Source organism: Conger conger, chromosome 4 (assembly GCF_963514075.1).
Source record: "Conger conger chromosome 4, fConCon1.1, whole genome shotgun sequence".
NCBI classification, from domain to species: Eukaryota; Metazoa; Chordata; class Actinopteri; order Anguilliformes; family Congridae; genus Conger; species Conger conger.
In genome coordinates this window covers 17,172,240-17,185,331 of record NC_083763.1, presented here as the reverse complement: position 1 = coordinate 17,185,331, position 13,092 = coordinate 17,172,240, and the positions used below count along the sequence as shown (strand labels likewise).

At 41.3% G+C, this 13,092-nt stretch overlaps 1 protein-coding gene across 1 annotated transcript in view; it reads right to left on the bottom strand.

Annotated features, from left to right (window-relative positions):
* The window catches only part of ipo13b (importin 13b), a 35,953-nt gene extending 23,494 nt beyond the window's left edge, over positions 1–12,459 (bottom strand). The window contains 4 exon segments of the mRNA XM_061238511.1: positions 1–154; positions 446–571; positions 11,673–12,221; positions 12,431–12,459. Of these exon segments, the coding sequence (XP_061094495.1) occupies positions 1–154; positions 446–571; positions 11,673–11,741 (349 nt within the window). The 5' untranslated portion in view covers positions 11,742–12,221; positions 12,431–12,459.
* Between the last annotated feature and the right edge of the window lie 633 nt (positions 12,460–13,092).

The window sequence follows — 13,092 nt, the reverse complement described above, 5'->3', positions numbered from 1 at the left end:
GAGTCAGCACCATCTTGGAGCCCGAGGCGAAGCGGGCGATCTGGGAGAAGAGCTGCGTCTTCAGCGAGTCGTACTGCTCGGCCGGGATGTCCCCCCAGTACCGGGAGATCTTGGTGTGGAGAGCGCTGGCCCCAAAGTACTGGATCTCAGGGACCTTTCCAAGCAGGAAGCACAAGAACGGGGTTCACCATTTGTACAGCTTTCCCTTCGTTTGACAGTTTGAATCACTTCTGTCCAGCACTGCAAACTGTAAATTGTACCTTCTGACCTTGTACCTTCAGCAAAAAGCAACATTCGGCTGACAGAGCAATACTACTTTGTAAATTCTGTTTAAAGCCTTTCTAATCTTAACAAACATTTTGAGAGTGACTGAGCACTTCATTGTTATATTTAAGCCATGGTGTCGAGGAGAACGCACTGCGACTGGGAAGGGAGGGGTTCTCACCTTGTCGGGGCTGAGCAGAGCCCAGCAGAACTGCCAGGCCTGGGGAGACACCTGGGCTTGCATGAGCCACTTCTGGGCCAGGTTCTTATTGTCAATGTTGGGGTCATAATATAGCTGGTGAAGAGCCTGCAGAGAAGCAGCGAGAGAAAAGGTTCAAACAGAGGCTCAGTCATTTATCATGTAACAGAATGAGAACAATGGGTAAGGGAGAGGGAAGGTCCATCAAACACTGCTAAAAAAGTACTATACATTTTAGGCATCATTCAGGGAAACGGTCTATGTCAATCATGACTACCCCCTTCACACTCATCAGACTGAATCCAGTGCATACATGGAAATACACACATATAAGCAGCTACTAGGAGAAGGAGAATTTGAATGATGGCAGACAAATTTCAAAATGGACAGCAGAGGAGGGTGTGTGGGTGTGTGTGTGTGTGTGTGTGTGTGTGTGTGTGTGTGCGTATGTGTGATAGAAAAAGATAGGAAAAGAAAAGAAAGCCGTCACTCCTGTGGAGAGAATAACCTCAACAAAAACAATATACGTTGCAGAACAATTGTCTGAGTAGTTGTTTTTCCCCATTACCGTAGAGGAATCACTATTTACTTGTAAACACTGATGCAGATGGCTGTTTCGAATGGGAAATAGAGCGTTTCTTTTCTTTATCTTCTTGCTATGCCTGCTGATCCCAATTCAGATTTTGTGAGGCTCTGAGGACCAAGGCAATGAAAAGAGCAAAGAAAATTCAAGGTGGGTTCAGACTACAGAACTACAGAGTTACCATCTGCTAAGCAGTGTCAGGTGACAGCTAACGAGCTCTGATAACGAAGAGCAGCTAACGAGGGGAACATGGAGTGCGCGTGTATATCTGCGTGTGTCCGCGTGTGCGTGTGTTTGGAGGGTGGCAATTGCAGCCAACCAGACACCGCGTTCTGCACTGTGCACTCCCAATTCCTCTATATCTGGAATGAACAACACTGTTACCTGGTGAACAACTGCATCAGCCAGAAGCAACAGACAGAACCCAAACTAAATCTCACTGCTAGCATGGAGACTGCATCCAGGGTTTACTGCTGAATCTGCAGGCTGAATGTGCAGAAGCCAAAGGCCTTCTGCTAATGGAAGCTGATTTTAGAGGCACAGGCCAAATGTAAATACTAATAATATAAATTCTCCCTAACAGACAGAGTGCTTTATAAACCCTCCCCATGCCTCTCTACCTCAGTCCGTCGTTCCTCAGGTTGGGTCCGAGGTCTGAGAGCCCGACCTTGAAACTCAGCAGGCATCTTAATCACGCCCAAAAGCTGCCTGTCCGCACTCAAGCTGCTCCGCGCGGAATTGCGTCAGCACACAATGTGCCAAAGCTGTTTTCTGGGAGCTGCTTTTTTTACTTGGAAGAATATAGTTTTGAAATATAAAAAATGCAATACAATTATGCTATGCAGCAAACAATAGGCTTGAAGACATGGAATTTCATTCCATGAGAGACTGAATTAAGCATATTAAGTCTTACTGGAGATTCTGAAACAGATCTATGAGCAATTTCCTGTATATTTTTTATTAATTTTTTGCTACTGTGACATTCATCAAAAGAACAGCTTCAGGTGTATGCAGAGGAGTTAATGAAACTGCTCATCTTCGTTTGCTCAACCGGCTCACAAGTTTCCAGATAGACAGGCTACTTCTTCTTAAACAGACAAAAGCTGTCAATGCTGACCTGCCCACCTGCCTGCCTGGCTGGCTAGGCAGGCGAATATCTTTTATTTAAATTATATCCCCCGGATGTCAATCACCACACAAGACGATGCCTGCAAAGCCTTCAGCACGCCTCACAGCTTCACTCCTTATACGAGAAGCTCAGGAACAACGCAAATCTACAGCCACAACCAACTGCCATGATATCTACTGCGAAAGACACGTCTGCATCCAACAAAACCAAAACAGATAGTCATAACACAAAGCTTTTATTTCTTATTAAAGATTTGTAGCAGAGCTTCTGATTTTAGAATCCATCTGATTAAATCACCATCCTGAGCTTAGATACAAGCTTATATGCCATTACATAGATATAAAATTTGTTTAAAAAAAATCAGCTTGTACTTTAGACGGCATTTCTTCCTGGTCATTATCATTGATAGGGTTTATATGCATCAGCCAATACAAATCCCTCTGGCATCTTGTTTTAATTCCAACCCTGTCCATTGATTGGTGCATTGAAAATACAATATGTAAGACATGGGAGAGAGAACGGCAGACGGATATCAGTGTTGAAGGGCAACTGAAACAGTGTACGCAGGACAGCACAGTAAATGGAGTGGGGGGGCTATACAGAGCCCTCCATAATGTTCGGGACGAAAACCAATCATTTATTTATGTCCTCTGTACTCCACAATTCGAGATTTGTAATAAACTGTGGTTAAAATGCGCATTGTCAGATTTTAATGAAGGGCATTTTTATACATTTTTGTTTCACCATGTTGAAATTACAGCAGTGTTTATACATAGTCTCCCCCCCATATCCTTTCCATGCCATGCCTTCTTGATGTCTGGGACCCATCAACATCAGAGTCTGGATATCTTATTTTCAGGCTGTCCTACAAGCGATGCTAAAATTGTTTCAATTTGAATGTATCTCTATGGGAATTGGGGGGTGGGACTAGATTCAGCTGTAAATTATGCTGATACAGTAGGAAACTTGTTGGATGAATGGCTTTAAGTCATCAATGATCCAAGGTACCAAATGAGCCTCAAACCACCAAGCTGCTGCCAGATATGCAGTTTATCTCAATATGCTGTATATACACATGAACATCTAGGATCCCGATAACAGTTTCTTCCAATGTGGTTCATCTCCTGGCTTCATATTCTCATTTATGACATAAATTGTGATACCTTTGCACTTAATATTCATTTTATTTTAATTTCAAAAGTTATATCTCCGACATTTTTGGCGCATACAGTACAATATAGCTCGTCATCAGTGTCATTTTACGCAACCTTTTTTGCTCATCTTTATCAAGGGAATCAAGGGATCCTTTTGGAAGTGACTGTACATGGATAAATTCTTCCTCTGTCTCTCTTGCTGCTTTGTCATGTGAACTTGGCAGGATGGGGAATCTGTCACGCCATTGTTGCCTCTGTCTGCCCTGTTGCTTGTTTCCCAAGTGCGCTCATTTTTGATGTAGCCTACAGTCATATGAAAATGCCAGCTCTGTAATAAAATGTTTGTATTTCATTTCCGTCTCCTATTTGTTCAAGTTCAGAGGGCCTTAATTTTTCCTTGAGACGGTAGAAGTGTTCAGTCCAATTTGCCCTTGCTTCACCATGCTTCTTTTCTTAAAGAGACACTTAAAGTTATTTATTAAAGTGCACTCATGAGTATCATTGATTTTTGTTTATCCAAAGCAGGCAGTGTGTTGATGATCTTTATAAATCATCAACACACACAGCCTATATTAACAATATTTACTGTTAATTGCAGAAAAAACCAACAAAGGAAAAACTGACATACAGTACTCAATGCAGTGTGTAGCATATTCAGAAATGGTTTAAAGTGGTTACCCACAAACATGCGTTTGTGACACTGGCATATAAGCCTAAGTGTATTAACATCTACCAAATGTCCGCCTCTCTCTACCCTTCACACGTTCACACTCGCGCGGACGTAACCTTGTGAAATTCCAGGTCGTGTGTAGTTCTGTACATTCTGTACAAAACTGTTTTAGCATCATTATTTCACCAAATAGTCTCTGGAACAGCAGGTGGCAAGGCATTAAAGGCAATGTTTGGCCCGAAGAAAAAAATCAAGGCTGCTTTCCCTCGTTAACAGTGAGCATGTTTCTATCACGGCATTTAGTTCATATTTTTCCCCTGCCCATAAAAAGGACTGATTCTGTATACAGTTGACAAATTGACATTGAGGCAAAACCGAAAAACAAAGGGTCAGATTTAAATGGTTCAAACACAGCCAGTGCATGCAGTGTGTCTAGGTTGTCTATGGCTGTTGCATGTAGATGGAATCTCACAATTTTCAAGAAATGCAAGTACAGTCACTAGGTTGACAGTGGTAGCATTAGCCCAGAATGCTATGTCTTTGAATACGAGATATTCCAAAATCGGCATTTTGCACAAATTTTCTGATGAGTACCTGATTTTAATAACACAAAATATGTTGTTCATCATTTTACAATGACACTTGTAAAGGAACCAAGGAATGCTGTTTTGAAATAAAGGGATGGAATAAGATCATTTTTGCTATTCTTATGAAAACACATTTTTGCCATGCCTCCAATGATAATCATTTAACTTATAGAAGCAGCGGTCATTCATAATCTAATTTTCACAGATTTAACAGCAATTGGAACTGAATAACAGTGTAAGTGCAAGCACTTATGAAATACAATCACCTAACCTTTTCAAGTTAAGGCCCAATACCGTTACGAGCCTCAATCAGAGCAATTCAGCTGCAATTATAACCTGCATAATGTGAATATTATGATTGATAAACAACATAAATGTCAATACAACAAAAGGCAAATGGCTCAAAGAAATATGAGTAATTATCTTGCTGTGGTTCAAGTCTAGGTCATTGCCTGTTAGAATCTTAAAAAAAGACCTCAGAATATCAGCATTTATAGAACACAGTGTGTTTTTTCCTTGCATTTTAGCTTTTTTTCTGCACAAACACAAAATCATAGGTAACTCAACCACTGGTTGAACCGGGAATTGCTCAAAAACTATAAATTGTAACGTAATGATTGCCTGGCAAAACAAGTTCCATGACTAACAGGGTAGCTGACCGAGTGAAATGTGCCAGTGTTTTGATTCTTTGTTTTTGTCCCTGGTTATGATTTGCACTTTATAGTACGCCACTCTGGATAAGTGTCTTCTAAATTACTATAATGTAATATAATGCCTTTCCTCACATACTCCAGACCTTGTGACTGACATTACACTGCATGCGTGTGAATGTTGGTTACAAGGCCCTGTCAGTTAGCTTGACCATGGTCTATGCCGACATTAGTTCAGCCGACTTATTATTTTCCATAACCAATGATTCCCAACATTTTGCCAAAATTTGGGAATTATATTATTAACAGTATCAAAGTTTGATACAATTAATAATGAACCACAAATGCCTAAAAGATTAATTAAAAGATTACAAATTCAGTTGGTAGTTCAGGTATTACCCTTCAGATATTTGGTTGACTAGAGACGCTGAAAGGAAGGATCTATTCTTAGCTGTCTGCATACCCTTTCATCCAATCTGAAATTCATTGACCAAGTACTAATTCATTTTTCTCTGCAGAAAATCAATTTGCTGGTATGTCCTGTTGTTACACTTAAACATAAGGTATCAAACAATGCATTTGAACAGTTCCTTTCAGAATAGCTCAACGGACCACGTGACGCCCATTTTCAAGGGTGTATGCCTTGACAGCAAATTTAAGCCAACGAGTCTTGCTTAAATGCTAATCACGTTTAATAGCCTATTGAAAATGTGATCAGTCGGTTTTCGATTTTGAGAAGCAGGGCGCTTCTGTTCACTGATCCCACTGATTCAATAATTTCCTTTTATTTAACAAACAACCCCTATGAACTGTTCAGGGATTAGCAGCCGAGCCGAGGAGCACCTTATCTCTCCTCCTCTTTCCCTGCAACAAAAAAAACAGCACCATCCACAGCCTCAGCCACAGCCACACCTCGAAACATGAAACCACCTCCCATCCGCACCTCCTCTGGGAAAAGCCTTGCATCTCTCAGATTGATCAGAAAAAGGGCTATTTTTCCAGCTGCAGTGTTTATGGTCGCACCGAGAACCAAGACGAAACTTGTGCAGCATTTTCTCACAAATAGCACTGGGCCCAGTGTGATGTATATAGCAGGCATTCACTAATGTATTCATCTCTAACCTTTTACATCAATCTGATTAAAGTACTGAAATTGCTACATACATGATGCATGAATCGCAATTTCAGGAAAGATTTCCCGTAACATTAACTACGGTATTCATTAGTGTGGGACTCCAATTACAATTGAACAACAAGGATTACCTTTTAAGATCCATTTACAATTATGTTTATGGATAATGTAATAATAGTATATCATGAAGTATTATTTTACTTAAGGTCTCATTTTCTTCTCACATGTAGCCACATAAAAACAGTGGACCCTGTACACTGTACACTTACAGCCACTAAACATTTCCAAATTAATCTTTTTCAATATTATCCAATGTATTGATGAGGATTGGTTACTCTCTTCAAAGTAACTGAAAAACACTGAAGATACAGTATTATGCAAATAAGTGAGTAGAGCATGTACAGATCCAACAGAGAACATTGGAGTCTGCTGATGAACAAAGCAATAATTATACAAAACAAAACAAAAATGAAACCGGCAAAGTTCAAACAAGAGGTGTTATTATTCCTTCAGGGCTTGTTTCAGCCCGTGACACAGCAGCTACAAATAGACGAGCACTTTCCCTCTCCCCTTACATACTGCCACTGCCTACAGCACCTCCCAGTCTGTGGGAGCTTACATACTACCTCTGAGCTCTACCATCCAGCTCTCATATGCTACACCTCACTGTTCCCCAGTGGGGGTCTAAATCTCATCCATTTTCTTCCCTCCATTTCAGCACTCTGTTGCAGCGCCATCCCCCCCCCCCCCCCAAAGGTCTTTATCGTGATGTCAGAGCCCCCATCTGGACAGGGGAGAGACGCATTTAGCACAGTGAGCCCTCTCAAAAATGGGAGCCAAAAATAGAACGACCTGACAGTAAAGCTGCATTTACCTTGATTGAGCAATCGATTCGTACGGTCAACGTGGGAAAAAGGTTACCTTTTTACGCCTTGTCTGAACCTTGAAATGTCTGAACCCCGAAGATTTCATTTAAATTTTCAAGGGTCTTCCAAAAATACATATAAAAGTAAAAACAAGAAAGGTACAAAGAGAAAGTATGAAGATAAAACCAAGACTAGAACAGTGAATGACAGAAGCAAAAATAGAACTGAGATTAAAGAGAGCATTTTCCTAAAGGTATTGAACAGCAAAAATATATTTAAATAATAATAAGGTGGTAATTCAAACAACAACTTAATGTTATCCATTTTACATTGTAAGGATTATTCCAAAACACTCCGACACTCATATCAGATAATGCTTCTCCTGGCACAAAGCTCCAGTGAAATATAACTACATCAATTCAATCAGATGAAAATAACTACAGTATCTTTAGCTGTCAGTGAACCTCCTGCGGTGACAGGAATATAATAATGGAACAAACAATGCTAATCACAGGTTTTATAATACTACCATTACAGGCAGTGATATACAGTGCAAGGGCTGCACTGTGCAGTGACAAAACCAAGCTCAATAAAACAGATATAGGCCTACATGTTTAATACAATTAATATTATGACAGAAATGAAATATGTTTAAGAGATATGAACAGAGCTCCTACCACTATGCAGGTTAGTGAACTTTCAAAACGGCAATAAAAGTTTAAAAAATATATATTAAATAAAAAAACCAAAAACATGGAATAAAATCATATTAATTTAATGAACAGCTGATTGAATTAAGCAGTATGTATAAGACTATAGAGCTTTCTCAGTCTTAATTCTGCAACCTGAAGGTAAAAGGTAGGTAGTGGTTAGACTTCATCATTTTGTATTTGCCCACAGCAGGCTGATTTTTATACAACAAAATGTCCATCAAAAGCAAATTAAAATCATTTGTCTATCAATTCTGTATCCGAGGAGGTGCAATAGGCAAAGGAGCTACACTAGAATGTTGTTCACTTCAAAGAGCAAAGCTATTTGACTGTGAATCTGATGAGTCAAAATAACAATGTTTGTGAAATCACCTCCCTGACTTTCTCCCTTGTTCATTCACTGACTCTCTCTGTCACTGTGGCTGGCATCAACACCGTCTTTGTCACACGGAGGCAGGAGACACGCCTGCCTCCTGCATCCACCATAACAATCCTCAATGTCCTGTTGTGCTCCACACTGAGTCTCACACAGCACACTTAAAGGGGGCATTGTACTGCTGGAATGGAAGCAGGGATGGTCACCCCCTTCTGCTCTCACTCGCCACCCCTCTATCACCACGCACGCACGCACTCACTCACTCACACACGCGCACACACACACACAGGCACACGCGCACACAGGCACACGCACACACACTGCAATATTCACTTCAGCACATGACTGAGCCTGCCCACCACTCCATCATTCCCTGACATAGCAAACAGAAATGCATCACATACATATAGAAGAGGAATGACTTACATTACACTACATTACAGTACATTAATGGCATTTGGCAGATGCTCTTTTCCAGAGCGACGTACAACAAAGTGCAAAGTGCATGCCCATACCAGGGATAAGTGTGCTGAAAGACCCTGACTTAGCCATAGGTTTCAGGGGCCTGCATCCAATGTATAACCCTGCTATAGTCCAACCAAACTTGTCTACCTTCTCACCCCATGTTCAAAATATTTTAGCTTGGTGTAGGACCTCAATTGTGCACTGACAGGGATTGGAGTTTGAATGATGAAATGCTGTCAGATACTGAAGACAAAGATGCCTAAGAAATGTAGTATGGCCTGTTTATAAGCAAATGAAGGTAGATGAGAATGCAAAATGACACTATACCAACTAAAGTCACTGAAAATCCTCTCACCTTGTACCTGTCCCTCAACCCTCATCAACACTCCCCCTTTAAGTCCCCCCTTCCCTCTCTCCCTCTCCTTTCATCCGTGTTCTTTCAAGAAAAGCCATTTCTCCCAGTCTAATTTCCTGCCTCTCCTGGCTGGATGTGATCCTGGCTGTGGCACTGCCCCTCCCTTCAGTGCGGGGACGGTGTCTCTCTCTCCTCAGCCCCTGCTGTCCTCCTCCATCACGCCAGCACAGCTCCACTGCAGCACCTTCACACACCTGCCCTCCGCTGGGCCCCAGAGAGCCCGCTACCCTGGCAACAGCGGAGCACCTCCGCACCCTGGCACACACAGCTTCAACAACAGCAAAGCGCAGTAATATCGCACAGTCTAAAAACATAACGTTGAAGTAGAGTAACTGCATGCATTGTGCAGACAGTGGGCACATACAGTACACACACACACACACACACACCTTCCTGGATGTAGACGGGCACAGGCACACCTTTACATATGACTGGGATGGACATAATAGCCTTCCTGTAGACTAATGCGATTTCATTTATTTGTACAACTCGAGCACATCAACGATTAAGGACAAATGATACCAACAGAAAGCAAAACATTTGACTGTAGCCAGGAGCTGGCAGGAAATAGAGCTCCATTACCTGAAATTACTATCCCTATTTGGCACAATTACCATTTCAGACACAATGCATACACAGTTCGTACCATAACACACCCACACTAAAAGCATAAAACCCAGCATAAAAGTCTACAATACCACCCTCCCAAAAAAATATATATATACATATATATCTTTAATGGTAATCACATATTTAATCAGCAGAATATCAACTGAATATCCAGTGCCTATTAACATTCCTTGTTTTGCACTATCCGCAAAACATAGCCTACAGATGCTTTTTGGTTATTCAAGGCTATGATCTTGAACTTCATTTGGACAAAAGGAATAATACATGTGTAATTTACAGCAACAGATTATTCAAAAATGATTTACAAATAGCCCATTAGACTTTTTAATCTGTTGAAATGCTGGACATGTGCAGTACTTTTAAACTCTTTACATATAAAGAAACCACCCCTATTATTTAAAAATGGCTCATTCACTACCACTACTCCCCTAAATGAGCTCCCAGTTACAAAGGCATGCCCTGGCAACAGTGCGAATCCGAGCCACACAGAGACGCCCCTGGCAGGTAATGGAGGTGCCCCGAGGGGTTTGGTCTCTACACTGCCATCGTGTTTCAGAGAGGGGTGCGAGCGGGGTTTCTGAGACAATGGGAGACAGGAGGGGCATGAGCAGAGTCATGCTGCAGCTGGCTTAGACGGCAGACGTCACTGCGACCACCACAGCCCCAGTGCATTATGCACCCTCCCCTGCCCTCCAGAGTAGGAAGGACACGGCACCGCGGTCCAGGCCCGGACAGCCCGCCTGCCTCCCCGCACAGCCACCCTGAGACAGCCTTGACTGGAGCTCATTTAAACGCTTCATTACTCTCCAACCGCTGGAACTGCTTTAAAGCGCCTGCGTGCGTGTCGGCACAACCAACAGCTGTACAAACACAACAAAGGATGCCACAATAAAACAAATAATCTAAATTATGCAACTGTCTTTGCACTGTTAGCTCAAAAAACTCTTTTTGGAGGACGCAGTGTACCGATGGCCCTCCATAGAAAATGTAGTACCAGAGTACCACTCCCCTCAGTCATTTTTGATAAAACCATACCATGAAAATAAGAGCAGGATCAAAGCAATGCACTCTGCTCTCTGGGTTGTGCATGAGATAATTAGCTAACTGTTTAGAAGTCAACTGAGATCAAGACAACTAAAATGGTATAAGACACAGGCAATAATGACTAATATCACCAAAATGTTCAGCAGCAACAATTGAAAGACTGTCCATTAAAACACACACTCGGGATAAAATGTAAAATCAGACCAAAAGGAGACAAAAGCTAAATAAAAAGCATGGATATCAATATCAATATGCAATCTCAACAGTGAGCAATAATCTCAATTTAGGCCACAAGCTAATACTTTAACTACTTTGCACAGAAAGGACAAGTATATGTAAAATGAATTTGACCCAAAATGAATACCCTGGCTTTCCCGAAGAGTCAAAATATTTAATTAAAGCATTTAACATTTACAAATTGTGTTCATTCCAACCCTGTGGCTCTGATTTGATTTGCTGACGGGTGTGCCAAATTGAAATGGTATCACATAAGTATCCCATCTGTCTGAATGGGTTAACTTAACATAATAATAATAAGATTTGTGACCATACAAAAGGAGAATGTGGTTGTTGGTGTTATGATTGCTCGCAAATTATAATCCAAAAGTGACAAATTAATAATCACATATTGTCATCATACCTTGTACTAGTAAAGCAGCATGGTGAGAATGAGAGTGCAAGAACTGCACAATGTCAGTGGCATCAACCCGTTCAAAACAGGACATGTTTTAACAAATCATGAATGGGCTGTCGAAATTTACAGTGATTAATCAATATGGCAAATTAGAGGTTTCTTACCTTTTCTACGTTTTCCACTGTGAAGTCCACGGAGTCTGGTGTCTGCGTTATCCTGCCTGGTGTTTCCATATCGACTGTGTTGGGACTGTCACTGTGCGACACGGCCACGAAGCTACCGAAGGGGACCTGTCAGAGACGTCTAATAATGCTTGGTCCGACTTTCCGTTGGCTCGTTCTTCTTCAATATACTGTACGGTTGCTTCTTAAACAAGCTAGCTAGCTTGCTAGGTAGCTAGCCAGCGACGTGCTCAGCCAAAATGAATTTAGCTAGCCTGCTTGCTAACTATCGATCACAAAGACAACCCTGATACTGGCTTGCTAGCTAGCTACAGAGCTAGCCACAGACCCCAGACACTATGTCCACACCCACATGCATAGGTTTCTTTTTTATTATTATTAGAACAAGCTTGTTGTAAATGCTTAGTTTGTTTTCGTATAATCTGCGAGGGCTGCGACGATGATACCCCTGCGTCTCTTCCTTCACTGCAGCCGCTAGCTGGGAGTTGCAGTTATGCCGCTCGTGGTTCGTCCAATCACCGCCTGGCTCGTCTAGAGACACAACAGGGACCGAGAATCTAAAGCAAACATATAAGACTAACGCAAATCAAGATTATACTTTTAAATCGCAGTATCAGTTTCACTTGCCTAACCCCCCCCCTTGACATGTATTCACAAGACGCATGTACACAACTTCTTGAAATATTTTTCGATATTACAATCGTAATGTGAGCGATTTCCTTTTCACGACATCGACTCACCGGCGTTTCAGTACCGGGGAGGGTGGCTAGTTATGCTAGGTTAGCTACATCTGTGACAGGGGTCCTCGTACATAATAAGCAAAAATGTAATTAAATATACACGAACACTAAAATGTTTGTATGGTCTCCTGAAGATATTCATGAGGAATGGCAATATTACAACCGTATAACTTTATTGTTTCATATAACATTTTAAAACATGCGTCGCCTAGCTTGAAACATAAACTATTATACAATGCGGTTCTAGAATGCATATTTGTTTGCTTCCTAAACAATCAAAATTGTGCTTGTACATGAGACATTAGGCTTACTTTTTCGTAAATAACATTTTTAGGAAGGCAAGCTCATTGAAGCCATTTAGAGGACCATCGCATTGCACTATGGAACATGCAGTGTTTTTATTTTTTTGTAAAGCGGAAAAATATCAAAAGCCCAAGAGTGCCGCCTTGTGGTAACAAAGGAATTACACATCGGCTTGCTTCTCACTACGGTTTATGTTCAATTGGAGTTATTGCTATCACACTAATAGTTTTCATGTTATTCCTGTAATGGCAAGTGAGGCTTCGGTTTACATGTAGGTTACTATCGAGCTAATAATTAACAGTTAGACCACTGGAGGAAAAATAATGTAATGGGCGCGATTTTGCTTTTTATATGGTCTT